The sequence below is a fragment of the Diachasma alloeum genome, unplaced genomic scaffold, assembly GCF_001412515.2.
Source record: "Diachasma alloeum isolate Michigan unplaced genomic scaffold, Dall2.0 Dall_scaffold_00195, whole genome shotgun sequence".
Classification (NCBI taxonomy): Eukaryota; Metazoa; Arthropoda; class Insecta; order Hymenoptera; family Braconidae; genus Diachasma; species Diachasma alloeum.
The window spans coordinates 948,602-976,361 of NW_021680360.1; the positions used below are offsets into that span (position 1 = coordinate 948,602).

The 27,760-nt window shown below is 36.1% G+C and overlaps 5 protein-coding genes across 10 annotated transcripts in view; 3 read left to right on the plus strand and 2 right to left on the minus strand.

Annotated features, from left to right (window-relative positions):
• Positions 1 to 704: 704 nt before the first annotated feature.
• Positions 705 to 4,421, minus strand: LOC107048660 (glutamic acid-rich protein). The gene is made up of 3 exons (XM_015271962.1): positions 4,308 to 4,421; positions 2,052 to 3,294; positions 705 to 1,243 (listed from the first exon to the last, which is right to left on the minus strand). The coding sequence occupies exons 2-3, from the start codon at positions 3,287 to 3,289 to the stop codon at positions 892 to 894; spliced, it is 1,590 nt and encodes a 529-aa protein (XP_015127448.1). The 5' UTR covers positions 3,290 to 3,294; positions 4,308 to 4,421; the 3' UTR covers positions 705 to 891.
• A 99-nt stretch (positions 4,422 to 4,520) lies between these two features.
• On the plus strand, positions 4,521 to 10,844 carry LOC107048661 (nuclear pore complex protein Nup93). Its single transcript, XM_015271963.1, has 5 exons — positions 4,521 to 4,773; positions 5,091 to 5,271; positions 6,617 to 7,573; positions 8,525 to 9,213; positions 10,285 to 10,844. Exons 1-5 carry the CDS (start codon positions 4,598 to 4,600, stop codon positions 10,712 to 10,714), a joined length of 2,433 nt encoding a protein of 810 aa, XP_015127449.1. The 5' UTR covers positions 4,521 to 4,597; the 3' UTR covers positions 10,715 to 10,844.
• On the minus strand, positions 10,835 to 14,797 carry LOC107048662 (ADP-ribosylation factor-like protein 2-binding protein). Its single transcript, XM_015271965.1, has 5 exons — positions 14,570 to 14,797; positions 14,375 to 14,481; positions 11,799 to 11,884; positions 11,405 to 11,501; positions 10,835 to 11,057 (listed from the first exon to the last, which is right to left on the minus strand). The coding sequence occupies exons 1-5, from the start codon at positions 14,649 to 14,651 to the stop codon at positions 10,971 to 10,973; spliced, it is 459 nt and encodes a 152-aa protein (XP_015127451.1). The 5' UTR covers positions 14,652 to 14,797; the 3' UTR covers positions 10,835 to 10,970.
• Positions 14,798 to 14,919: 122 nt separating this feature from the next.
• LOC107048593 (protein nessun dorma) lies at positions 14,920 to 21,746 on the plus strand. 6 transcript variants are annotated; one of them, XM_015271825.2, is made up of 5 exons: positions 14,920 to 15,290; positions 16,118 to 17,298; positions 19,997 to 20,201; positions 21,021 to 21,284; positions 21,374 to 21,746. In XM_015271825.2, the coding sequence occupies exons 2-5, from the start codon at positions 16,391 to 16,393 to the stop codon at positions 21,632 to 21,634; spliced, it is 1,638 nt and encodes a 545-aa protein (XP_015127311.1). In that variant the 5' UTR covers positions 14,920 to 15,290; positions 16,118 to 16,390; the 3' UTR covers positions 21,635 to 21,746. The 6 variants fall into 6 exon arrangements, with proteins under 6 accessions (XP_015127311.1, XP_015127312.1, XP_015127313.1 ...); XM_015271826.2 differs by having other exon boundaries at positions 16,145 to 17,298; XM_015271827.2 differs by having other exon boundaries at positions 14,920 to 15,138.
• Positions 21,747 to 23,338: 1,592 nt separating this feature from the next.
• LOC107048591 (RNA pseudouridylate synthase domain-containing protein 2) overlaps positions 23,339 to 27,760 on the plus strand; it is a 222,949-nt gene continuing 218,527 nt past the window's right edge. The window contains exon 1 of the mRNA XM_015271822.1: positions 23,339 to 23,465. Coding sequence (XP_015127308.1) covers positions 23,403 to 23,465 — 63 coding nt within the window. The 5' untranslated portion in view covers positions 23,339 to 23,402. The remainder of the gene's footprint in view (positions 23,466 to 27,760) is intronic.

Consider the following 27,760-nt stretch of genomic DNA (forward strand, 5'->3'; position numbering starts at 1 on the left):
ATATTTGGCTCAAGAGGCGGATAATTCACACCAGACGGTACCTTTTCAGGATGAAAATATCTCATACAGAGGAAAATTTCATTTAAGGGTTCATTTCTTGTCTGTGATTATTAGACCACCGAAACGAAAAACTACTATCCCTTGTTTCGCATAAAACAAAGATTTTTCGAGAGCAAAATACCTATGGGCGTATCGAATAACAAAGGAGTAGTGTTAGAAATGCCATTTCTTGCGTGGACAGTGAATGTAATTTTTTTGAACTACTAAATCTATTTTTGCGACAAAAATTTTTCATTCCGGCGCACTCTCTGCATGTTTGGCACAAAAAAAATCCTTTTTTGATAATTTTCAAAAAACTATTTTTTTGGCACAAGTAAGACTTACTTGAGAACTTTGTCGTTTTTCTCTCAGTGTACGATTTCAACTTTTTTTTAGATGTTCGTTACACTCCAAACAATAAAGTTAAGCATCCGTTTTACTTTATTCGCAATAGATCATGAATAAATGAATTTTGAATTTCATAAATTTTTCACGTCTCTAGAGTAGGAATAAAAATTCATAGTTTTTAGTAATTGAACATTTGTACATTGTACATTCGGCAGGTTCAAGCAAAAAAGCGAGTTCAAAAGAAAATTTATGAAATAAATCTAGAGTCTACTCCATTCATTGAGGTTATTGAAAAACAATAAAATAATACAAGTAAATGTTTTTTTTAACAGATAAGACACTCATTATATTTTCATAACGTCGCATATTGACAAATCTATTTACTTAAAAAAATCAGAGATGTACAGTAAGTTATCTACTGTGAAGATATATCAAGAATGTATTTCGTTCTGTTGTGTTCCCCGCAATGGGAATTGCAATTAATTGTCTGCAAGGAGTTGTTGATTATCCTCGGCTCTTGTTTTGGTTTCTCCTGAAGTTTCTCTTTTGAGAATCCTTGACGCTGCCAGCCAGCTGCCCGTGCTTTCTCATCGCGTGGAGTTTCTGGTTCTTGGCGACCACTTCCGGCCTCTTGCCAGTGCTTTTTGACCCTGGCTGACTGTACTGCACGTTGATCCTACGCCCCAGCAGGTTGGACTCGTGGAGGGACAGACCTTTCTCGTAATCTACACTGTTTGTGAATTCTACGTAGGCGAAACCACGGGGTTTATTGGTTTGGGAGTCTGTGGGAATTCGCACACTAGAGATGGTCGATACCTTCGTGAGGAAGTGCTTCTTAATATCGTCTTGTGTCGCTCTGAAATGAGAAGAAATTGTCAGAATGGTGGGGAACAAGTTAGAGGTGATTTGTGGAGGAAAAACTATGAGTGGAAATATTTATTTGTGAATAGTTGGGGCAGAAATAAATCGGAAGACGTGGTTTATTGAAAATTATGGATATCCAAGTACTTTGATTTTTTTATTGGAATCCCTTTAAAAATTTCCAGCCAAGAACAAAGCTTTCTATGGGGGTTTCCAATGATTTTATCATTCAAACTTTCAAGGTCTCATTTGATTTGCCATTCTCAAACGTCAGGAAAAATTTAACAAATTGGAAGGGAAGAAGAAAGTCCATGCTGTTGATGAAATTCGTGAAGTCATTCGAAAATTACAATCTTTGGAGATTACCTATTCTCGTTAATGGTTGATAAACAATACATTTCTCACTCTAGAAATAATTTTCTTAAAATCGTAATTTATGCAAAAAGAAATTGCATTTTCGAAATTTTATAAAATTTTCTCATCTATTTATAACAAATGAGGAAATACCCAATTCAATTGTGACATCTGTCTGAAATTTTTTTAATGCATTCGAATATCCAAGAAAAGCTTCTCGATCGTTTTTTCTAAACCCACCAGTTCCAACAATATTTTTGAAATAGATCTCCAAAAAAATAACAGGTTCACAAGTATCCCCCCACGTATTTTGCAAATATATTTGAAACTAGTAGATTTAGATAAAAATATCAGAAGCCCTCCTTTCACATCTACAAATTCACAAGATAATCAGTGAATATTCCCCAAATAATCAATCATTACACACATAAATGCAGAATTAAACTTACGCGTAGGGCAGGTTTCCAACGAAGAGAACATATCTCGTCTTCTTGTCTGAATTCTGCATCTGTTGTCCAGCATTTTTAGCGGCTTGTTCAGGCTTCGCAGTTTCTTTAGCTTTCTGTGTCTTGGGTGCTGCAGGCTTACTCTTAATTTCAACTTTCTTTTCTTCTTCTTCCTCTTCCTCATCATCTTCCTCCTCCTCATCATCCTCCTCCTCCTCCTCCTCATCATCATCATCATCTTCATCGTCATCATCCTCATTCTCAGCCTCTTGAGAAGTATTCAAAGTACTATCAACTTCTTCAGAGTCTTCCTCATCACTCTCCACTTCCTGAGAAGTATTCAGAGTGCTGTCAACCTCCTCAGAGTCTTCCTCATCACTCTCCCCCTCCCCCTCATTCTCATCCTCATCATCATCCTCATCCTCATCGCTCTCCGCCTCAACCTTAGCAACGACCTTTTTCCCCTTCCCCTTCTGCTCCTTCCCCACCTTATTCCCTTCAACCTTAACAACTGGCTTAGCAACTTGCTTACTCTGCTCCTCCTTCACCAGCTTCGCAACGTTCTTAGCCTTTTCCTCCAACTTCTTCGTCACCTCCTGTTCACTACCTCCAGCAGTCTCCGCCTCCCTCTTCTGGATCGCATTCTTATGCCTCCTGATCTTTCGTTTCATACCTGCAGACAATGTTGGAGTCTTGGGAAGCTCAGACGGTGGTGTGTAAGTTCCCTCCTCGATCCGCAGTTTCTTCTGAAAAGCTGCCAGCTTCCTGCGAGCTGTTCTAGTCAGTTCCCCTTTGCTCTTCATGTTCTCGATCCTGATTCTAATCTCATCAGCACTCAATTTAATGTTCTCGGGCTTAAATTGCCCATTCTCCTTCCTCTTCTCCCTTCTTATCTCCTTCTTCTTCTTTTTAGCCTCCAATTTTTTCTGGAGAACCTGAAGTGCCTGATCTTTCTTCTGCTCTGGGGTTTGTTCTGGTTTCTCTAGTTGTTTCTTCTGTTTTTTGGGATTTTTTGGGGCTGACTTGGGGGGTTGAGCCTCCTGTGGCTTCTTCGGGGCATTTTCTTGGGCTGGAACGGATTTTTTCTTGTTTTGCTGAGGTTTGGTACCGTTCGCGGCAGCACCGTTGGTGTTTGGCTCTTTTTTCATTTTTAATTTTTTTGGGGGACCCTGAGGGGAGACTTCGACCTTCGCTGGCGCCACGGAGGCCTCCAGAGACCTCTTGTTTCCTTTCTTGGCCATTTTGTCTGTAATAAGGATTTTTTAGAATTACAATAGATTGAGGTAGAATTGGAAAAGCGGTTTGGAAATTCTAAACGGAAGTTGATATGAATAAAAACATTCTGGTTGGGTTCATGTCCAATTAGTAATCTAGTATTATTGATAATAATTAATTCAGAAGTCTGTAAAACGTGTAAAACTATACAGAGGGAAATAAATCATTATCTTATTTCAGAAGTGGCAAAATAACACCGAGTCTTATGTGAAAATGAATTTTTAGAGATTAGAGAGAAGATAAAATGCAGAAACGATCTTAAATAATATGAAAAAAAATTATAAAAATTTTATGCTTAATACACAAATTGTCATCAGGGTTTAAAATTATCATCATCATTACGTTTCTGGGTACTTCAAATGTACAGGATGCTCTAGTACATGCGGGAAACAAGCAACTATTGTTTGAAAAAATAATTGTAGAGAGGATTGGCTGGATTAATTTTTTAATGTCGTCAAGGTTAGAATTAATGTGAGAACTTATCAATGATGGATAGGGGAGGATGGGGTAAAATAGACACTTTTGACTTTTTTTAAAATATTCGTAGCTCAGAAACAGATTTATCAATTGAGCTCAGTCTAAGCTCATCACAAAGAGGAATCATTATTCTTTCTATTAAAAAATAAAATGATTCCATTTAATGAACAATTCAACACGACATGAACATTTCAAAAAAAGTCAAAAGTGTCCATTTTACCCCACCCTCCCCTAATATTTGAATAGATTTTATGATAACAACTTGATTATTTAAATAACCTCCCACGACTCGACACAAAAAAATCGATCAAAGCAATTGCAATCCAGGAATCTTCGTGAAATAATATAAATCGAGGAAATAGAAACCCAAAAATTAAATAAAAATTATGTGAAATTCTCGGAGTCGAAAAATCAATAACTTATTCATTTATCCACTAACTTTAATCCATAACTGAATAAGAAGGGACATATTCGAATAAATTTTAGCATAATCAATAGTTAAATTACCTTAATTAATTATTTAAACAACTTCTGGAGACTTGAGACCACGTGTGTAACACCAACTCCGAAATTCTCGTTGAATCGGAGTCCCACGCTGTTAGAAATGCGTGCAAATGAACATAACCTAGAAAAAAAGGGCTGAAAGTGGCTGGAAGTCGATGCCAGCGCCGTTGGTCACTGCGAGGCGGATTTGGGCGGCAAATTTAGTGTGCAGCCGGTTCACGCGGTGTGGATTGGCGTTTGTCGAGGTTATCAGTTGCCTTTGAGGGCGTAAATTAATGTTTAATCGGTGAAAAATGGGTGATTCGGATTTTAATGAGCTTCTGAGGTCGGCGGAGCAGCTTTCTGCCGCTGTTGAGGGGTCCGGAGAGCTTCCCCAAGTCGAGAGAAATCTCAGGCAGATTCTGGAGGCCTCCAACGAGCTGTGGTCTCGTGTCACGCAGAGTGGGACTCAGGATACACAAGTGCAAGCGTAAGAATTGTCAATCCACTTTTTTCGAATTTTTTATTTTTAGGGCAGGGTAGGGTAAAGTGGACACTTTAGACTTTTTCAAAATTATCCATAACTGAGAAACAAATGTATCAATATTGCTCAGTTTAGGCTCATCACAAAGGGAAAGAATTGTTCTTTGTATTGAAAAAAAAAAAAGATTGAATTTCATCAACATTTCAACCCGTCACTAATATTTAAAAAAAAGTCAAACGGGTCCATTTTACCCTAACCTCCCCTATGTTTTTTAAATCAACTGTTAGTTCATGGGATTTTTGACATTTTTTCCATTGCTGCAGGCACCTGTTGTTAGGCTCCAGGGGAGTGGATCTGCCCCAGATATCACAGAAGCTGAATTCACTCAGTGCTAGACGCACTTTTGAACCGTTGGATCCCATCGCTGATACTGACATCGTCAGTTATCTCAGGAATGAGAAGGAAAATGCTATTTTGTCGATTATTGAACAGGTTCATAAGGATGTGAGTACTTTTAGAATTTTTCATTCGGAGGGGGTGTTTTTGATTCTGAATGGAAACACTGTAATCGTTCTATTTTCACATTTTTTAAGTTTGATTAGAAATGACTCGAGTTTAATATTTTGACCTGAAAAGTCCTGACTGAATTATTCTCGTTATGTCCCGTTCACGAGGCTTCCAGGATTTCCAAGGAGTTGCTCAAGTCGAATATTTCGTTCGAGTTTAATGTCTGAAAGATTTGCAAAATCTTTTCTGACCTTCGATCGGTTTTTTCGAAGATCTGTCTCATCCTGGGAACTACTTTGTTACTCTATAAAGCCCTGTAAAAACCTAAAAAATCTCCGGTAATTCTCCTCTAGCCTATTTTTTTTTTCATAAATAACTAACGAACTGTCACTTCGCGCCCGTTGCTAGATTAATTTATACTATATTATTTTATTTTTTTCACCTTTTCCGTCTTCAGGATTACATTAAGTTAATTCGATTCATTCTTATTCTTGATATATTTATTTTTGGCAACTGTAAAACTGCACCTTTTACGGTCCTCCCGACGAATAACCCCATCAAATATCTTTTCGAATAATGAAAGAATACCCATCAATTCCATTTCTATCCTTCTCTTCTGATAGAATGATGAATGTAATGAATGGCATTGAATAACAAAAATCACGAATTGGAGATTAAAAATTTTTATAAAAGGATAATCGACTAGAAAATGGAAAAATTTGTTTTTCTTCATTTGTTTCGCTGGAAAGTGGGAATTACTTTTTTTCTTCAAATATGGGAAACATGAATGAATTCAAAATCGGTATACTTTTTCGAATAATGAAAGAATACCCATAAATTCGATTTCTATCCTTGTCTTTTGATGGAATAAATAGGAAAAAAAACTCCCTCCTCTTTTCTTTCCTCCGTTTTTTTTGTCTAGTAATGAAAATTAAGAATTGGAAACTAAAAATTTTATGCTATTATTATTATTACTATTATTATTATTATTATTATTATTATTATTATTATATAATTATCTGCAATTTTTCCATTAGAAAAATGAGAAAAAAATAAGGAAATTCCATTCGTAATAATTTTATTCATTAGAAATGATTTTTCATTTAGTTATAAACGAATCTTAATATTGACGTGGATAAAAGTCTTTCATCCAAATCCTTGGAAAACCTGGAAACCTTCTAAACGGGACATAACTAGGATAAATCAGTCACCGTCTCCCGACCTTTCCGTTCAAAATATTCGCCTCGGGGATGTAGAATGATCTGAACTGTAAAAATACAAAGTTAGACGACCTCGTCTGTATGTGAACATCCCATGAATCCAAAAAAATAATCATCCACAGACATTCGAGCTCAACCGAGTTCAGCAAATGGAGCACATGTTGGGTGAGTGGAAGCAGATGCGTTTCGAGATAATAAACGCGATGACAGCCCCTTCAGGTGAGCTGGTGGACCTCCGAGGCATTCCCCAGCGCACAAAACTCGCTGGTTCCATGGTCTCCGGTCTCTCGAACATCGAGACAGCCTACGCCAAGGAGCTCCAAGTCTACAATGACCACGTCCTCCGTGGCATCTCTCGGCCCAGTCTCTTCAACGTCTTCTCCCGAGCCGCAGAGACCTTCAACGACAAGAAGATCCTCGACATGTGGAACATGGTCAAGGTCATGGTGAACATCCCCGCGACCCCTCGAGGCGACCAGATAAAATCCCGCACCAGTCCAGAGGTCGAGCAAACGATCGTCTCCCAAGCACGCAAATACCTGGAGAGTCGTTACAGAGACTTCATGAACTCTTTGGTGAACGAGAACCTGGCTCAGGCGAAGCGTGGAGGCATCCCTGGGACGATTCCCCTGGTGAAGAGCTTCGTGGGGATCAGGATCCAGAACACGAGGGACCTGGAGGATGCCCTCGTGGACGACAGACCCATCTGGCCGCTGATCTACTACTGCATGAGGGCTGGGGACTTCAAGGCTGCTCTCCAGTGCCTCAACCAGTGCTCCTCGTCCTTCCAGGAGTTTCGTCAGGCTCTGGAGGAGGCCTCCAACGACCCCCAGAGGCGCCCCAGCACTCGGGGAGAGTCCATCGTTAAACTGCACTACAGGAAGCACGTGAGGTCGGCCACAGATCCCTTCAAACGGGCTGCTTACTGCGCACTTGTCCCCTGCGAGCCTGATGATCTTCATTCCGAAGTCATCTGCACTGCTGATGACTATTTGTGGCTGAAGCTCTGTCAAGTCAGGGAGCAGACTGATGCGGAGCATAAGTTGACTCTTGATAGTCTGCAAACAACAATTTTGGAGGTTTGTGATGATTTTTTTGCAATTTATAGGGTTTATGTATACTGTTTATCCTTGGAAATATAGTGGAGATGAAAATTATCATCGAGATATTCATGAAATCATGATAATTGATTAGTGAAATGGGAAATGATGAGAAAGTAATTATTTGAAAAGGAAACAATTATTTTTAGAATAGTAATAATGATAGTTTTCCCATGGCGTTGAATCTTTTTGGTGAATTATTTCAATTTTTAATTGCGGAAATGAAACGATTCCCCACGAAAGTTTAGAATATAATGAAGTAAATTGAAGTAGAAAAACAATTAACAAAAATATCCTAACAATGGTTTTTATTCTATTTTTATATATTATTTGGTTCATTTTTCATATTCTGTTTACAAAAATTTTCAAAAGGAATTTAATTAATTTAGGCTAGAGAATATCAAATACTTCAGCCATTTTTCTTCTTTGAAATTCCTTTCAAAACTTGATAATCAGATAATTTAAAAAGTTCAAATTTTTAATGTTTATGGCCTTTTTTGAAATAGTAATTGTGTCCATATTTAGAAATCGATTCTGTTCCAAAAAATAATGTTCCTGCAAGTTTTTACAGTTCCCAATATTTATTTATAAGTGAAATATATAAAAAAAATAATCCTTGGTAAAGTGTACTTTGATGATTCGACATCTCAAATAGGAAAATCTCAATGATAATATCATTTACACTGATCTTACTCTTCTTTCCACGTATGCATGATTCATGTAATAATTCATACACATACCATTTTAATGTAAATAATTGACACATGGACGATCCATTCGAAATCACTGTTTCACTGTCTCTTCAGTCACAAACACTTCCAAAAATCACATCATAAAAACAAAACTAATTATCACACTTGATTAATTCCGCAAATCATTCTCCTTTCTGAATGGTTTTCGATGTGAAATGAAGGATATTGATATCCACAGGTCTACGGAGAGAGTTATTACCACGCTCATGAGCAACCATTCCTGTACTTCTCGATGCTCTTCCTGACCGGACAGTTCGAAGCTGCAATTGAGTTCTTGGCCAGAGGAGCTGGAGCCAAGCATCTGCCCCACGCAGTTCACCTGGCAGCTGCCATGCACGAGCACAGTCTCCTGGCCCCATCCCAGAGTGTCCTAGCACCACTGATAACAGTGGATCCTGCTGATAAACCCCCTGCGAAGCGCCTGAACCTGGCTCGATTGATTCTGCTCTACGTAAAACGATTTGAGAGCTCAGATCCCAAGGAGAGTCTCCATTACCTCTTTCTATTGAGATCCATGAAGGATCCTCATGGGAGGAACATGTTCGCAGCCTCTGCTGCTGAGATGGCGGTGGAGGCCTCCCCTCAGAATCGAGCTTTACTCGTTGGAAAGATTGATAAGGACAGGAGACTGCCGGGAGTTCTGGACCAGTTCCACATCAACACTGATGATGTCATTAATATTTGTGCTGAGACTCTGTACAGGAAGGGGCTACTGGAGGACTCTGTGACGATGTACGATCTCGCTGGGAATCATGAAAAGGTTCTGGAGATCATGTGCACTTTGCTGGCGCAGGTCGTGAGCCAGAGGAATGTTCAGGGGTCCTTGAGGTCTAGGTTGCAGACTATTGCTACTGATATCAGTCTGAGGTGAGCTGTCATTTTATTATTGTTTTTATAATTTTGAAGGGAATTGAGAGGGGAAATTTTTTTATAGGGGAGGGTGGGGCAGAATGGATAATTGACATTTCAGTAGTGAAGTGGTCAAACGGTTTAAAGTAGCTTTACCCTTACGGTAGATTCAAAGATTATTGAAAACGGCAAAAAATTGCAGAAAACTCGATTAGATTCGAAATTCTAATTTTTTTCTCAATTTAATTAGCGTTTTGGTTTTTCATAGAAGAAATGTTTAAAAATTAGGATTTAACCCAGAGTTTTATGTGAAAATCAACATAAAGATATTCGAGTATCTCTTACAGGTTCATGTGAAATAAACTGCAGATGTGAAGATGATGCTTGAGAGAAATAGAAAAAGATCGTAATATTAAAAAATCATGATTTTTACATTATTTTTTTCCATTTTCGCCGAAAAGTAGACTTTTTCGTTTGTTTTTATTTTCAAAATACTTCCTGATGCTTTAAAAAGGCGAATCAAATTTAGACCATCAAAATAAAAAAAAATGATGAATTATATGATAAATGATGAATTCACTGCCGAATGTTGGGTAATTTAGGGTAAATTGAAACTTGAATCGAAACTCTGATGTTTCACTACAGAATTTCGGGCGCATTTCAACGAAAAAAGAATGTTGAAATAATCTGGAAGCCATAATAATGAACAATAATGTTGAAATAACTTGGACATCTTAAATTAAGAATGATTACTCTTGATTCGAGAATAGAATAAAATAGCTTAATAATGATATCGAAAATGACGATAATTCTTTTTTTTTCGATTTTCTTTCTTCAGTAAAAAATACCTTCCCAGAGTTCTTAAATCATAACCAGTTCATTCTTACATCAAGAGTATTGATTCTTGAATTGCGAAACAAGCAACCAAAAACAAAAATTATCGAAACAATTATGTGATTCCTGACTCAACGAGTTTCCATCAATTATATTTACAATCGCAACAGCAATTGTTGAATTCCATTCGCCCAATGAATTCCTCTTCTATCTAAATATTTCCTTATTTATAATTTCAACTATTGTTCCTCGTAGGTACCAAGGAATTGCTATTCAGGTCCCAGCAGAGTTGGTGGCTGCATTCTATACCCTGAGAGATCTCATGGTCTTCTTCGATCAGTTCCACGACGAGCAGCATCAGACAGCCCTGAGGACAATTGCTGACTCGAAACTGCTGCCTCTCAATGTCAAGGAGGTGGATGAGAGGGTCACTGCGCTCAGGAGAGTCTCTCCAGAGGTCGCTGGGACTCTTTCTGATGTCCTTCTGGCTACCATGACGATTATCTACAGGCAGTACCAGAAGATGAGGGCGTCTGAGCCTGGGGATGAAGTGGCCAGGGAACAGCAGCTCAGGGATCTGAGGGAACAGGCCAGAGCTTTGACTAGTTTTGCTGGGACACTTCCTTACAGAATGCCCAATGAGACGAACAGTAAACTCGTGCAGATGGAGATCCTCATGCATTGAGGGCGATGAGCTTTGGATTTTTTGTGAATTTTGATTAGTGTAATTCAAGCATTTTTATGCTGATATTTTGGATATTGATTTTTGTAAGTTCGACAGTTTGTTTCAGTGAATATACGTGAATTGATAATTATGTGGTTTTATTGAGTTCTTCTTGTACGAATCATAGTAGTCTAGGACTAGTTATAGTCAAGGGGTGATTGATATGTGATGATTTCTGGACGGAGATCTTTGGTGTTGGGACGGTTGTGGAGGTTCTTCACCCTTCGTTGTCGTCTGAGTCTGAGAATCTCATTGGGGTGATGGATATGCCACTGCTGAGGTCCTGGACTTTACCCTCTTTCATCTGGAATTTAGATATTTTCAGGGAATTATTATGTATTACAAATTTTCATTGAAATTTATGCCAAATGACTTTTTCAATGCAATTTCTAGGGATTCTGACATCGAAAATTCACAATTTATTGAAAAAATCAATGGGATCAGTAGATTTACACTCATTATTGCATGAGAATCACTAAAAATCAGGACAATACAGGCAAACATATTCTTACATTTTCAATTAATCGAAAATTCACTGCGATTTGGAGATGAATATTCATTGAATAATTCATAATACATTGGATTGAATAAGTGGAATCGAAAAAAATTGAGTGAAAAATATTTCTTTCACAATTTTGAGGTCGTACTTACCGCCCTGTAGTCCAAAATCATCTCCTTGAATGCTAAAAAATCAGTGAATGTTTCCAGAACTTCAAAAACTTCACCATCTAACTCAGGACTGCGATCACTGCAAAGAATACAAAAAATTAATAGCTAAAATTGATGAAAAATATTTCATAGTAAGAAGAAGTAGGGCAAAATCGACACTTTTGGCTGTTTTTCAATGCCAATCACTCATTATATTGTTAATGACATGGAATAATATTTTCTTCCCCAATTGAATGAAGAATTCTTCCCCTTTGTAATCAGCCTAGACTGGACATTCAACTAATGAATCTGTTAATTATGCTTAGTTATGAAAATTGAAAAAAGTAAAAAGTGTCCATTTTCTCCACCCACTCCTAATTAAAATTCCTCATTCTACCTGAGTTGCTTCACGAGGGATTCCATAGAAAACCCAGGAATTGTTCTCTTCAGACTCTCTTCAATATACGATTCAATGGCCTTATGCTGCTCAAATTAACAATAATTAATACCCCCAAGATTTTTGCTCAACCAACTTGTTGAATTTTTATTCCATCCAAGGCTACACTGAGAAAAAAAAATTTTTTTTTTGCCAAATATGCATTTACTTCAGAGAAGTATTCATTTCTTCAATATCGTATTTCTCCAGTCGACTCATTCCGAGGCAATTCTCATTAGGTTTCAATTATGAAGAATATATTGCTCTAGAAGATAATCATGTTAGTTATAACGTTGAGTGAACTCCCTCAATAATTATAAATATTAAGAAATTAAACAAAATTCAATAGCGGAGCGATAAACCGGGTTAAGTCGATTTTGACTTTTGGTCAGTTTTTGATGAATACCTCGGAATCTAAGAGACATGGCAAAATTTATCTCTCAACCTTTTTTATGATCCTCAATTGGCGCTATAAAAAAGGTACTAACAAAAAATTTTTTATCTCTTTTAGATTCCGAGATATTCGTAAAAAACTGGCCAATAGTCAAAATCAACTCAACCCGGTTTATCGCTTCGCTGCTGAATTCTTACCTGTAGAAAGTAAGAAATTCGGAAAAAATGAATAATCATTGGAGAAGTTCATCCAAGATCATGTTTAACGTAGTCACTCTCTAGAGCAATATGATTGTCTCTCAAGTAAATAAATATTTGGAAAATTCTTTTTTCTCAGTGGACGCGAACGCTCTCACGATTACTTCATTCACTTGTGAAGAGCTCCGTTTTCGTCATTCAAATTTCAAATGTATTAAATTTCATGCACTCACAATCGCATTATAAAAATGAATCATCCATAGAAAAAGGAACTCAATTAAATCAGTAGCGAAGTGGTAACACGGTTTAAGTCGACTTATCTCCCAGTTGAGTTTTTGAAGGATATTTCCGAATCTAATAGAAATGGCGAAATTTTCGTCATTATATTTGTTGTAGCTCTTAAGCGGCGTTACAAAAAAGATCATAATAAAAATTTGGCTATCTTCCTTAGATTCCGAGATATTCATTGAAAACTGGTCAATAGTCAAAGTTATATCATTAAACTCCAGACCACTGAATATTCAAGATATCCTAAAGTCCCTCAGAAGAAAAAACATTAAAGCTATTTCAAAATTCTTCAAAAATTGTTCAATTCAGATATAAAATATGTTTAACAAAGACACTAACTAATTAACTAACATTAAGAGACTATTACAATTTATATATTTTACTACTATGTAATGATAAATTGTAATACATTTATTGGTAGCTGAATGAGTCCGAAAGGGGTTCGGAAGTTTAATAAGAAAAAAAAATTGACCTGTACGGTTTTACCACTTCACTACACTGAGAGAAAAACAAAAACGGTCTCAAACAAGTCTAGTTTGGGTCAACAAAATCGCTAGTTGAAAAATGCCAAAAAAGAATTTGTTTAGTTCGAATTTGAAAGTCTCAAACATGAATAACTGTTCTGATTTCAACAGCAACGAAATATTTGGCTCAAGAGGCGGATAATTCACACTAGACGGTGCCTTTTCAGGATGACAATATCCCACATAGAGAAAAACGTATCAACAAACATTTTGTCCCTAAGTTACAAGATTGCTATCATATCATCATTATTGTTTCATTTCAGTAGCGAAGCGGTAAACCGGGTTAAGTCGGTTTTGACTTTTGGCCAGTTTTTTATGAATATCTCAGAATCTAAGAGAGATAGCAAAATTTTTCTCATAACCCTTTTTATAGCCCTCACTTGACTCTACAAAAAAGGTCATGACAAGAATTTTTCTATCTCTTTTAGATTCCGAGATAGTCGTCAAAAACTGACCAATAGTCAAAATCGACTTAACCCGTTTTACCGCTTCGCTACTCATTTAAGGGTTCATTTCTTGTCTGTGATTATCAGACAGCCGAACCGAGAAACTACTATCCCTTTTTTCGCATAAAACAAAGATTTTTCGGGAGTAAAATGCGTATAGGAATATCGAATAACGAAGGAGTAGTGCTAGAAATGACATTTTTTGCGTGCACAGAGAATGCAATTTTTTTTCAACTACTAAATCTATTTTTGCGACGGAACTTTTTCATTCCGGCGCACTCTCTGCATGTTTGGCACAAAAAATTCCTTCTCTGATAATTTTCAAAAAACTATTTATTTGGCACAAGCAAGACTTGTTTGAGAACTTTGTCGTTTTTCTCTCAGTGTACTGAAATATAGGAGAGGTTGGGGTAAAACGGACACTTTTGACTTTTTTTCAAATGTTAATGACCGGTTGAAATGTTGATGAAATTTAATAATTTTTTTTTTCAATACAAAGAACAATTATTTCCCTTTGTGACGAGCCTAAACTGAGCTCAATTGATAAATTTGTTTCTGAGTTATGAATAATTTTAAAAAAGTCTGGTGTCCATTTTACCCCACCCGCTCCTATAGATCAATGATAAGTGAGAGTCTATTTTACCCCCTGGCCCCCAATTCCCATAATCTCTCGTCATTTTTCACTCACATACTCATCAAAGATGTCCATATAAATCAGCTTATTCTCCTCCACCGAGTCAAACTCTCTCCAATACTTCTCCAAAAAGTATTGTTGCGTTTCTTGGAATTTAGGTTCTTAAAAAATACGAGAACGGTCAAATAGAAAAAATTGGAAAATAAAATACATAAATTACAGTCCGAATAGAGGGGCAAACAAGCTCACCCATGAGAATATCCTCAATATGCCCGATAATTACATCAAAAGTCTCTCCTTTCTCCTCATTCTCGCCCTCTTTTGTAGCCATTCCCCTCTATGAATACACCGAATTCCTGAACAATCTAAGAATACAGAATGGGGCGAGAATTATCTTTATTCAACAAAAGCGCTGAACAAACTCCGGGTCTTCTACCCCTTCCGTTATGTTTGTTGATATTGAGTTGATATACAATAGGTTAGGTCAGTCCCCACGCCTAGTCATGCGCGTCTCCAGCCAATGAGAGCCGCTCTCTCCAGTTTTAAAAGACAATTCAAACGGTCGAGCACGGCTCGCCCAGCTGAGAGACTTCAATGGACGTGCAGCCACGCTTCGAGAAGGACACGCGCTCCAGTTATCCTAAATTCACGTGTTTCTGTTGATATCCAAGTGTTCATCAGGCTTGAGCCTCGCGAGAAGTGACTGCTACAGTGTTTATCGGTGCCTGTTAGTGCTTCTGATCTCATTAGAATATTTTCTTTGCTCCAAATTGAAACGAAAGAGTTGAACAAAACCTTTAACTCCTTCATAATGATGGGTGAAATAATTTTTGTTGTTTAATTGGGGAAGCAAGGAAGTGTTTATCGTTGTTGATGAGTGATTTTTAATTTGGGAGGATCAGATGGTTCTTCACTGACTTCAAGTGGAGAGAACACAACGGGAAATTCTCAAGCTTAATGAGCAATTACTGTAAAATATCAATTATTTAAAAGAAAACTCGAAAATTTTAATTAGAAAATTCGAATTAGAAGTGATTGTTACGCCTTTTATTAATGGCGATTGGTGCTTTTTCGATTTTGTAACGCCTTTCTTCCCTCCAAATACCTCTGAACAACAGCAATAGCCATAATAAAATTTAAAACATGTCCACAGTAATAAATAGAACAATTTTAATTCTCTAATCCAAGAACTATAAAAGAATAAAAGTATTTATCAGACTAGTGCTTTATTACGTTGTTCATTATTGTTAATTAGTATTTTTGAAAAGGAATATCATATCTTTCTCGAAATAGAGACTACAATTCCATTAAAACATCAATTCCTCACGAGAAATTTCTGAAATTGACTTTCTTCTGAAAAAGTACAGGTGTTTAGTGAAATTGTAGGGATTTAGAAGTGATTATTTCATTTTTTATTAATGGTTACTGGTGCTTCTTAGATTCTGTAACGTCTTTCTTCACTCCAAATACCTCTGAACAACAACAATAATCAAATTACATTTTAAAATTCGTCCACAGTAGTAAACAAAACTATTTTAGTTCTCTAATCCAAGTACTAAAAGAGCAAAAGTATTCATCAGACTAGGAAGTGCTTTACAACAGTTTTTATTATTTTCAATTGGTATTTTTAAAAATCGGAAACAATATATTTTGCCAAAAAAGACGAAACAACTACAAAATCTCAAGTTTAATGATCAATTCCTATGAAAAATCTCTAAAATTGACTATTACAAATTACAAAAAAAAATTGAAAATTGATTATTACAAATTTTATTAATGGCTATTGGTGCTTTGTAGACTCTTAAATATCCCTCTTCACTGCAGAGACCTCTAAACAAAAACAACAATCGCAATAAAATCTAAAACTTCCTCAAACAAAAAAAGAACAATTTTAATTTTACGATTAGAAAAATATAAAAGTGCTCCACGGAAGTCTTCATCAGTGTTTCCAGCTCCCAAATCATCACCCCTCCTTGGAAACAGCCCCAAAACCCTCTGCAAACCCCCAAAATAAAACCTAGCAATCACATTGAAGAGTGATTCCCCATTGGTCCTCCCAAAACTCCAAAAATGGAAATTTACACATTCGACAAAAGTCTCCAAGAGCGTCTGGTGGAGCTCGAGGAGATCTTGTCAGGTCGTGGAACAGTGGTTCCCGCATCGAGGATAAAACACGAATGGACGTTCCACGTTGAACTGGTGATCGAGCCAGTGGGGTGGCAGGCCCTCTGGAAGATTCCTCGACTGACCTGCCAGGAGTTTGAGATCCACTACCCGACGATTGTGGTCGTCCAGGTGGAGAACGTCGACTTCTCCGAGCTGTCGGCACTGGTGAAGATCGTCGCAGTGCAGGACGAGATTCACCTGCCAGAGAAGTGCGATGTTCCGCTGGTAGAGTTGTACCCCACGAGGAACCAGGAGAACTCAGCGATAGATGCTGAGGGAACAGCCAATTGCGTAGACCAGTTGAGGTTCTTCTTCAATCATCTGTGGATGCCATGGGACACTGATGACGATGACACTGCGGACTGGGTGACGAGCCACCTGGAGACGAGGGTCAGACTGTTCTTCGATATGAAACGGGGGGATGTTAATAAGGACACTTGCGATATCATCAGGACGCTGATAAGGGAGGGGAAGGAGATCTCGGCGAAGATCTCGAGGCTCGAGGAGGACATCTCCGATGAGGAGGGCGAGACCAAGTGCCTCGTGGACGAGGACAAGGCTTGTCAGCTCGTCAAGCTGCATTTCAGGCTCCAGCAGATCAAGACTGAGATGGATGTGCTGGAGAACCCGTCGATGAGGGACATGCTCCAACGAAACCCTCATTCGGGGATCAATTCGGGGGAGGTGAAGAGGAGGGAGAGCAGGGGGAGCAAGGTCGAGGCGTATTTCGTGTGGCATGGGGGGGAACTGGGGGAGACCATGGGCAGCCTGGAGAAGGCCAAGGAGTTCCTGCCCCAGGATGTCTTCATCAAGTGAGGGGGTTTCATTTTTTATTCCATGATTTTTATTTTTTTTATGTGGATACGTCTATGGTTTCAATATGGGGGCATTTTGGGAAATGGTCCTTATGTGCAGCGCTATCTGTTGGAATTCTAGATTCTAAATTCTAGACATTTCGAGGTAAATCGAGAAGTTTCTTGAAATTTCGAGAAAATTCAAGGAGTTTCTGGAGAATTCGAGAGAATTCAGGGAGTTTCTAGAAAATTTGAGGGAATTCGAGGAGTTTCCAGAAAATTCGACGGTATGCAAGGAGTTTCCAGGAAATTCGAGAAAGAAGGAAAGACCATGGACGTATCCACGTACAATTAAAGCTGTATGAAAGATACGGTCGGCCGCAATTTTTTTGGCCATATTTCGACCGGCGGAGAAAATGGGTTTTGCTTTCGAGTGGAAGCTTTCTAATCGCTCAAATTTTAGTTTCCTATTTTTTGCGTTGGGATTACTGAATATGATCTAAGAAGGCCGAATATGGGACATTCCATCCTATTTCGATGGAAAAAATGCGTGGAGGGGCCCGCGATAAGCCAATTTCTGAAAAAAAGTGGAAATAATTTTTTTTTTTTAAGTTATGGCAAGTCAAAATTTTAAGACTGCCAAGAATGCCTTTTCAAAAACATTGTTTATTTTGAAAAATATGCGTGTTAGAGAAAAAATAGATCAGTAATTTGTTGTAAAAAAAAAATGGCTTTTTTATTTAAAAAAATATCTGGTTAAAAAACGTCAATTTTATGGTTTTTTTAACAACAAATTTAATTGTTTAACAATAGATGGTGTCTCTATGTATGCATTATGGTGACCCGTATCGGAATTTTTCATGGGCCACCCCCTCAGAAGACTCGAAATAAATAAATAAAAATTCTCTCGAAATTTCAGCTTTTTCTCTCAATTCTAATAGGTCCGCCGAGAACGTTGTTTTTTCCCCATAAGAATAACGCGGGATTTTGATGGAAAATTCGAACCGATCCCCCCTTGTTATGCCCCCAAACATTTTAAAATCATAGAAAATTATTGAGTAAATGAACTACTTTACGGAAAACGGAAATTTTTAGTTTTTTGTTCACATCACACAATAGTGTAATTATTCTTATGGGAAGAAATGTGTTATTCTTATGGGAAACGTTATTCCCGTGTTGTTTTATGGGAAAAACAAGGCTCTTGAGGGGCGTTTTAGGATTGAGATAGAGAGCTGCAATTTCAAGAGAATTTTTTTTCATTTAAAAAATTTCGGAACGGGTGCTCTAACGGGATAATTACGGAACATTTACAATAAAATATAAATACAAGAAATAAGAAGATTTCCAGAAGAAATCTCTACAACTTACTTTTTTACTGAGGAAATACACGTGCTTAGTGAACTTTTAGGGAATTAAAAGTGGTCATTACATTTTTTATTCATGACTATTGCTGCTTTTTAGACTTTGTAATGTCCTTCTTCTCTCCAAAGACATCTAACGAAAAACAATAGCCATAATAAAATTTAAAACTCCTCCACAATAATAAACAGAACGATTTTTATTTTGTTATCAAAGACCTAAAGGGACAAAAGTACTTATCAGACTAGAAAGTGCCTTACAACACTGTTGGTAGTATCTTTCTTCAAATAGAGATAAGACAACTAGGAAATCTCAAGTTTAACCCTCCTGGACGTGGCCCTTTTAGATGACTTCTCACCAATGGGAAATCATGAAACCGATGTGGAATCGAAGCTACAGTATTTCTTTTTTCGATGTTATTTTTCTGGTTGAGTTACTTTTTATAGTTTTGAAAAACTAAAAAAACTAATTGTTAACTAATTAGAGAATTTTTTTAACTGGGTTTGGTACAACCGGTACAACCGGGCCATAGTGATAAGAAGAGTAGGAGAACTGGCACATTTTTTGTAGACAATATTACAAAATATTATCCCACTCTTATTTGATAAGAATAGTATAATACTTATGAAATCATTTATTAGAGAATTTCAGATTTATTCATTTCCGTAAACTAGCTACAGATTTACCTTCGTACATTGTTAGTTTATTTTTCACTAGCTAGATTATATTATGTTATATTAATTTATTTTATTGTTTTCTTTCCAATTTTTCTTTGCGGTTAGATGAAATTAAATTTATTGGATTCTATTCCCATTGTAGTATACAAATTGTGGGAAAAGTTTTTCTCATTTTCAAATGAAGAGATATTTATGTTAAATAATATCAGTATAATATAATAATTCCTCTCAATGAAATCAGATCATGAAAATGAAATTTTTCGTTTTCATAATCTGATTTCATTGAGAGGAAATGAGAAAAATGCAGGGAGAGATGATCAGCAAGAAAATAAAAGAAAACGATTTTTTATTTTTCTGAAAAATTTAAAAACTGATTTTTTTTTAAATGACGAAAAAATATCAATATGTTCCCTTTCTATGATCTAATTTCAATGGAAGAAAGTGAAAAAAAGAACAGAGATACGTGATCAGCAAGAAAATAAAAATTTCGATTTTTCAATGTCTCCGGAAAGTTTTAAAATTGATATATTTTTTCAAATAATGAAAGAATACCCATCAATTCAATTTCTACCCTCACATTTTGATAGAATACATTAAAAATAATAGCAAAGAATAAAAATCGGAGATGAAAAATTTTATCGGATTAATATAATGTAATTATGTTTATTGTATTCCTACAGAACCACCGGATGCATGCAGGAGGCTCTTCACAGCTCGGAGACGGGGGACAGAGTTGTCTTGGGTGAGGGCGAACATTTGATATCCGGAGCTGGAGGGTTGGAGGAGGGTGGGAGGATCGTGGGGATCGGAGACAGGAGGAGTACAATTGTGAGTGCCAAGGAGAGCACTTCTGGACCCTCCGTTCTCGATTTCTCTGGAGGAGAGGTGACTATTCTAGTGATTTACTCGATGTTATTATTTCCAGTTGAAGTACTATGAATAAACTCCAGTTTAGACGTTGAGTGTAACGACGAAAAAAAAATTCAAAACGTACAAAAAAATAAAAATTCATGTTTGTGAGTTTTTTTCGTGAACTCTAACTTTGATGAGCGCAAGAAATTTATCAAATCTTTTCGAATCAAATTTTTATCAAATTCCTTTTTCGATGATTTTTCAAACAATAGTCTCTCTAAACAGAAGGTATCGAAAATTTTAAAAAATAGACGACAATGTAAAAAAAACACTGGATCTAATGGCAAATGAAAAACTTAAAGTAGATGTGCCCTTACGATAAATTTGAAGATTATTAAAAACTGCGAAGGATTTCCAGAAAATTCGATTATGTTCGGAATCATAATTTTTTTCTGAATTTCAAGTCCGTTTTGGTTTTTTAAAGAAAAAATGTTGAAAAGTTAGGATTTACCTCAACGTCTTATATAAAAAATCAATACTTCTTTTATGATTAAAGACTAAAATCGACATTTTTTTCCATTAAATGGAAAATATTGAGAAATATTTTGACACCTCATAGAAAATGCTCAACCGTTTTCACTCTAGTTCATTCATCTATTTATGAGAAGAAAATGTTAAAAAAAATATTAATATTTTACAAAATGTAATTTGGACAGAACTGAATGGGTATACATTTTCAAAAAAAAAATTCACGTCATTTAGCTGGAAAATTTATAAATTTATAAAATTCTTTTATGCACTTCATCGAGTTGTTGTTATATTCATCCAATTTCACATTCTTGACGTACTCAGGTGGTTCTTCAAAATTTGACTCTCGATCTTGGTGAACTGCAGGCAGGCATACTAGTACGAAAAGGCACAGTGAGAATAATTGACTGTAGAATAGTAGCTTCGAATCAGAGTGTCGTTAAGCTCGGTATAGTCGTTCTCCCAGAGGGAAAACTTATTCTTCAGAACTCATCCTTTGTGGGGCTTGGAACTGCTGTGGTTATTCACAACACTGGACAATGCCAGATGGAAAATTGTGATTTCGAGGACTGCATTGAAGGCCTGCAGGTAAATAATAATGCTAAATGGTCCTTGTCTAAATTCAGATGAATGTCCATTTTCCTCAGCTACTTCTGACCCTTTTGTTCGATTTTCAGCTGCAGGATGGAGTCGACTTTCATGCAGTTCGTTGCAGATTCTCGAATTTCAAGGAGTACGCCATTCGCATGGAGACTGAGAAATACATCACTGGGGTGGAGAGCAAGACGGGGAGCATTGAGCTCCTGAAAGACGTTAGAGAGGTGACCCTCGAGGAGTGCACATTCGCGAATAATCTCAAAGGAGACGTTGCTATACGACCACGATTGTCTGTCGCTCTCTCAGCCAAACACGATAATGCAATGGAAATTGTTCCTTAAACTCTTGATTTTAATTCTTTTTTATGGAATTTAATATCTTGTTTTTATGGATTTAACTAGAAGTGGAATATTTTTGTAATGATTAACTAATAAATAGGTTTGGTACCAAAGATTTATCTTATGTCGAATCCTTATTTAATGTTAATGATTGCAAATTGAGGAAATTGCAGGCCAACGCTTGGAAGCTGATCTTTTAACGTCAGAAACCCATTTTTGTAAGGAATTGGAAGGATATTATGGCAACAAAACGGACTTCTGGGGAAATTTTCTTAATTCTAAAGCGAAATTTCGTCTTCATGAAATTTAGGAAATGTTTTAACCGAAAGAAAATGATAGTGTTTTGAGAAGAAGTGAGGATAGGGGAAAATAGACCCCTTCGTTTTTTTTAATGCTCACACGCACGAAAAAACTTAATAGAAAAGCCTAGCGAATGCGCTAGGTAATTCTGTTGGATTTCTATTAAATGTTATATTAGTTCTTGGCCGATCCTGTTGAAATGTTAAATACAAAATATTCTATAGAAAGAGTAAATCGAATTTCATTCTTCTATAGAATTTTGTCGGCTCAAGTTTTTTTTTTCATTTTCTTTTTTTTTCTTTTCATTAAGAAAATCAAACAAAAAACTTGGAAAATTTTAGCCCAGGAAATTCTATAGAAAACATCTCAATAAAGAAAGTTGTATAAAAAAATTGAATTCTATTGATTTTTTCTATAGAATGTTTTCTATCGAATATTTCAATAGAAATCCAATAGAATTGTCTACCGAATTCGCTAGGCTTTTCTATGAAATTTTTTCGTCTGTGCACATCTGAGAAATAGATTTAACAACTGGGTTCAGTGTACGCTCATTACAAAGGGAAAGAATTATTAATTGGTGAATAATAATTATTAATTATTATTCACCAATTCCTTCCAGCCAATTTACGGTCACAAATATGCAAAAATACAAGAACTTCAAATTTAAAAAAATGAAAATTCTCCCATGTTTTAAATTTTGCCAAATTGGCTGGAAGGAGTTGTTCAATAATGATAAACAGAAACGGTTAGATAAATTATGGGATGAATTCAGTAGCGAAGTGGTAAAACGGTACAAGTCAATTTTGACTACTGTCCAATTTTCAATGGATATCTCGGAATCTAAGGGAGATAGCTAAATTTTTGTTAGGACCTTCTCTGTAGAGCAAATTAAGAGCTGCAAAAAAGATAAAGACGAAAATTTCGCTATCTCCCTTAGATTCGGAGATATTCCTCGAAAACTCAGCTAAGAGATAAGTCGACTTAAACCGTTTTACCACGTCGCCACTGAATTGTTTTTTTCATGCGGAAAAAAATGATCCCATTTCGTTAAAACTCAATGAGTCCCTAACATTTTCGAAAAACTCAAAAGTGTACATTTCCCACACTCTTGTGTTACCGAGAAGTCAGTAAAACACTTCATTCCGACTCAGTCCTAAGGAGAGACAAGACTTCTATTTTACCTCTTTATCAGTAATGCAATTCCCCATAATGCACACGCAAAGAAAAACGCTATAAATATTCGCAATTCCTCCCAAATCTCCTTTAAAAGTACCTCTACATACCCCTAAATTCCATCAAACACGATAATAAACACTTGTCTCAATTAAAAGTTCCCGCTTGAAAGCAAAGATGGCGCCACGAGTTCGATAAACCATTCGGTTCAGTGGTCAGTGCTCCGACACGCGTTTGTTGAATCCGCTCGGATAAACACCGGCATTCGGAATATCCAATAAACAGTGAATACAATCCAATGAGACGTCCCTTGTCACTGCGAAGAATAATCCCGAGAATTTCCTCGAAACAACGAGTCCCAGTGAGTGTCGCCAAAATAAAACATAAATGACACAGAAATAATTTTGGAGCCCATCGACATAACCTCCACCCCTCCAACCTTGCACGTGTCTCTCAACAATACAACAAACCCCTCCCCCTTGCTCCGAAATAATTAACAACCGAATGAATTAATTTATCCCCCCAGAGCGCTCGAAATGATTTAAACAGTCCCCTTCTTAAACAAATCAGATAATTAATTCACACCATACTGTACCTGTCCAGCATGAACGCTCGATATCACAAAATAATTTGCGAAATACATTCGTACGTTTCATAATTCATTTCCTGGGTGCATATCACTATAATTGAGAATTAATTAACCGTGAATTCAACGTGACATGCACTGGAATATTGCGTGATTGAGATATACATACATAACACGTAGTTCATTAAAACATTGTGACAGTGTGTGTTGATAATTTCGAGGGCACATGCGCTCCGAATTGGGAATAGTGTTGAGTATCGGTTTTTTATGGAAATAGTACACTGAGAGAACAATGAACAAGTTCTCAAACAAGTTTTGCTTGGGCCAACAAAATCGTTAGTTGGACATTACTAAGAAAATAATTGGTTTGTGCGAATTTGAAACATGAATAATTGCTCTGCTTTCGACAACAACGAATTATTTGGCTCAAGAGGCGGATAAAAATATCTTTTATGGAGGGATATTTACAAAAAATATTTTGTCCCCAAATTACAAGATTGCTGTGATGTCATGATTATTATTTCAATTAAGAATTCATTTTTTGTCTGATGATTGAATAGCCGAAACGCCAAACTACTATCCCTCGTTATGGGAGCACCGAATAACGTAGAAGTAGTGCTAGAAATTATATTTCTTGCTTGCACAGTAGAATAAAATTTTTTTCAAGCTTTTTTTTAAAGAATTTTTTTCAAGATATTATTTACAACATTCAAACAACAATTCTGAGGAGAATGTTGAGGGACTTTTTTTAGAGAATTTTATGGGCATATCACTATAATTGAGAAATTAATTAACCGTGAATTCAGCGTGACATCCACTGGAATATTGCGTGATTGAGATATACATACATAACACGTAGTTCATTAAAACATTATGACAGTGTGTGTTGATAATTTCGAGGGCACATGCGCTCCAAATTGGGAATAATGTTGAGTATCGGTTTTTTATGGAAATAGTACACTGAGAGAACAATGAACAAGTTCTCAAACAAGTTTTGCTTGGGCCAACAAAATCGTTAGTTGGACATTACTAAGAAAATAATTGGTTTGTGCGAATTTGAAACATGAATAATTGCTCTGCTTTCGACAACAACGAATTATTTGGCTCAAGAGGCGGATAAAAATATCTTTTATGGAGAGATATTTACAAAAAATATTTTGTCCCCAAATTACAAGATTTCTTATTATTTCAATTAAGAATTCATTTTTTGTCTGATTGAATAGCCGAAACGCCAAACTACTATCCCTCGTGATGGGAGCACCGAATAACATAGAAGTAGTGCTAGAAATTATATTTCTTGCTTGCACAGTAGAATAAAAATTTTTTCAAGCTTTTTTTTTAAAGAATTTTTTTCAAGACATTATTTACAACATTCAAACAACAATTCTGAGGAGAATGTTGAGGGACTTTTTTTAGAGAATTTTATGGGCTAAAAAAAAGCTTTTTTGATGTTTTTGCCTAAAACTAGAGGTTTTAAAAATATTTTCGAAGTAATCTACATGAATTTTAAAGTTTATTTTGAGATTTTTTATGTTTTCGTAGGGATCTTCAATTTGTTTTGTAAATACAGTCGACTTGATATAGATAGATAAATAGAAATGCTTTTCATTGCCTTGGGATAAAAGAATCCCATTTCGTGGGCTACACGGAGAAAAATTCTAATGATGTTCGGTAAAATTCTTGGGGACTTCTTATTTCATTTAAGAATTCATTTGACAATTTTTTTGAAGTACATTATTTACAATATCCAAATTTTTTTTTAGAGAATTTTTTAGAGAATTTTTTTTTAGAGAATTTTATGGGCTAGAAGAACGATCTCTTGATGTTTTCGTCTGAAGCTAGGGGTTTTAAAAATATTTTCGAAGTAATCTACATGAATTTCAAAGTTTACTTTGAGATTTTTTATGTTTTCGTAGGAATCTTCAAATTGTTTTGTAAATACAGTTGACTTGACACGGATAGATGAATAGAAATGCTTTTCATTGATTCTTGGGATAAAATAATCTCATTTCGTGGGCTACATGGAGAAAAATTCTAACGATTTTCGGTAAAATTATTGCGGATTTCCTATTTCATTCAAGAATTCCTTTTTTGTCTGCGATTAGTGAATAGTCGAAACGTCAAACTACTATCCCTCGTTTCATGTAAACATTTGCCGGGAAGAAAATATGTATGGGAGCATCAAATAACGAGGAAGTAGTGTTAGAAATTACATTTCTTACTTGCACAGTAAATAATTTTTTTTTGGAAAGACTATTTCTATTTTTGCAATCTAGTCGTAAAATTGTGTAGTCTAGTAAAATTTTTTCGAAGACACTTGTTTCACAGAATTTCAGGAACTGCAAGAAATATTTTTTGGTATTTTCATCTAAACTCGTGGTTTAAAAAATATTTTCGAACTAATCTGCATGGATTTCGATGTTTATTTTCCGATTTTTTATATTTCCGTAGGAATCTTCAAATTGTTGTGTAAATGCAATCGACTTTAGATAGATGAATAGAATAAATTCTTCAGAAAAATTCTTGTACTAGTACACGAAAAATTCCAATTTGCCTATAAAAAAATGTTCTAGTGTTTCTGTTGAAACTCAATAGTTCTTGAAAGATTCAAGGGATTTATCGCGAACATATTGAGGACTCCATCAATTCTGAATACTGTTGCCCATTTATTACAAATGAGTAGTTTTTTCAAGTACTCCAGCTGGCGAAATAACGTTCGATGGACTTAAAAGCCTTCCGAACATGTATTTTTATTTCATCGGCGAGACCTTCATCATCCGGGAGATCGTTTAAATCATAAAGATACCGGAGATATCAGCCAATAACTCAAATCGCATTATCTGTCTAGTGAGACTCTTCTGGATAAATCATTTCCAGTACAAGAGTAGAGAATTATTTTGGGATTTTATTAATCCTGTCATATCGCTTGAATTCTTGGACTGGAAAAGTTATCTCAATGGTATTTCACTATTATCTATTTATAAATCCTTAAATGCTTGATTTTACTCCGCCATAATTGGCTCCCAATTCGGTGCAGCTATCCCTAGGGAAATTAAAAATTCATCTGGGGGTTTCAACTGGTTTAATTTTTCTCTTTCGTTGATGTTGGAGCTGTATTTTCCAGGTTGAAATGAGAAATTGAAAAGTTTTAATTAAGTTGTCTCCTTCTATTTGATTGTGATGTCATCAAACGATGCTTCCTCTGTTGGATTATTCATCGGGTATATTGTGCCACTGTTTTTGTTGTTACGTAATGAAATAGATGACTATTATTGATTATTCAGTAATGATACTGTTACTAGAAAGTTGATGCGAGTGCTGTTTATTGTTCAGTTCATTCCGTTTTCAAGAATGGTGGAAATGAGAAATGTGTGGTGGGCCCGTTACGTATTGAAGAATTTATGCATAAATAATGTGACTAGTGCAGATGGAATATGACCCAATTATTTACATCAACATTGCGCTATTGGAAATGTGTCAGAATGTCTGACTCTGTTGGAGCTTTTCAAAAATTCGAAACAGCTCTTGGAATAGCATTCATTTTCTATAATTATCGGAGATGGCTCTTGGTGACACTGATCACCTGGATAATTTTATGACATTTTCCCTAATCCGCGGTTTTCGAAATAGACTACCCGGCTACGTAGGTCTGTATACGTTGGTCCAATGCGGTGGACTATTTCTGTTTTTTAACGCTTCACTTTGTTGTTTGTTTATGAATGGGATATTTTTCTTACTCGTATTGTTGTTTAAGATTTAGCGGGTGGACGGAGGCTAATGTTAATTTGTCAACGTGAATTCTCCAAAATGAAAGTTGACTTTCCCCCTAGAAAAATCCGAGATCTGACACTTTGGCCCCCGGTGAAACATTTTTTTTTCAGTTTTCACTTTTTCCACATACTTTTGAGAGTTCTGAATAGTTCGTCACTTAAATAGTTGGAATCAACGTTCACCCGGCTAAAAAATCGATTTTGGCGAAAGTCGACTTTCCCCTGGAAAAACGGAAAATCTGACCCTTTGAAAATCTGAAAAAAAAACACTTTTTCAGTTTTCACTTTTTCCACATACTT

Coding starts and splice junctions, on each gene's coding strand:
- LOC107048660 (XM_015271962.1), bottom strand. CDS start 3,289: ATGGCCAAGAAAGGAAACAAGAGGTCTCTGGAGGCCTCCGTGGCGCCA. Junction 1,244..2,051: donor GTTGGAAACCTGCCCTACGC/GTAAGTTTAATT, acceptor TTCTCATTTCAG/AGCGACACAAGACGATATTA.
- LOC107048661 (XM_015271963.1), top strand. CDS start 4,598: ATGGGTGATTCGGATTTTAATGAGCTTCTGAGGTCGGCGGAGCAGCTT. Junction 5,272..6,616: donor TTGAACAGGTTCATAAGGAT/GTGAGTACTTTT, acceptor AATCATCCACAG/ACATTCGAGCTCAACCGAGT. Junction 9,214..10,284: donor GCTACTGATATCAGTCTGAG/GTGAGCTGTCAT, acceptor TGTTCCTCGTAG/GTACCAAGGAATTGCTATTC.
- LOC107048662 (XM_015271965.1), bottom strand. CDS start 14,651: ATGGCTACAAAAGAGGGCGAGAATGAGGAGAAAGGAGAGACTTTTGAT. Junction 14,482..14,569: donor TATTGAGGATATTCTCATGG/GTGAGCTTGTTT, acceptor GTATTTTTTAAG/AACCTAAATTCCAAGAAACG. Junction 11,502..11,798: donor TCCCTCGTGAAGCAACTCAG/GTAGAATGAGGA, acceptor TATTCTTTGCAG/TGATCGCAGTCCTGAGTTAG.
- LOC107048593 (XM_015271825.2), top strand. CDS start 16,391: ATGGAAATTTACACATTCGACAAAAGTCTCCAAGAGCGTCTGGTGGAG. Junction 17,299..19,996: donor CCCCAGGATGTCTTCATCAA/GTGAGGGGGTTT, acceptor GTATTCCTACAG/AACCACCGGATGCATGCAGG. Junction 20,202..21,020: donor TCGATTTCTCTGGAGGAGAG/GTGACTATTCTA, acceptor TGACGTACTCAG/GTGGTTCTTCAAAATTTGAC.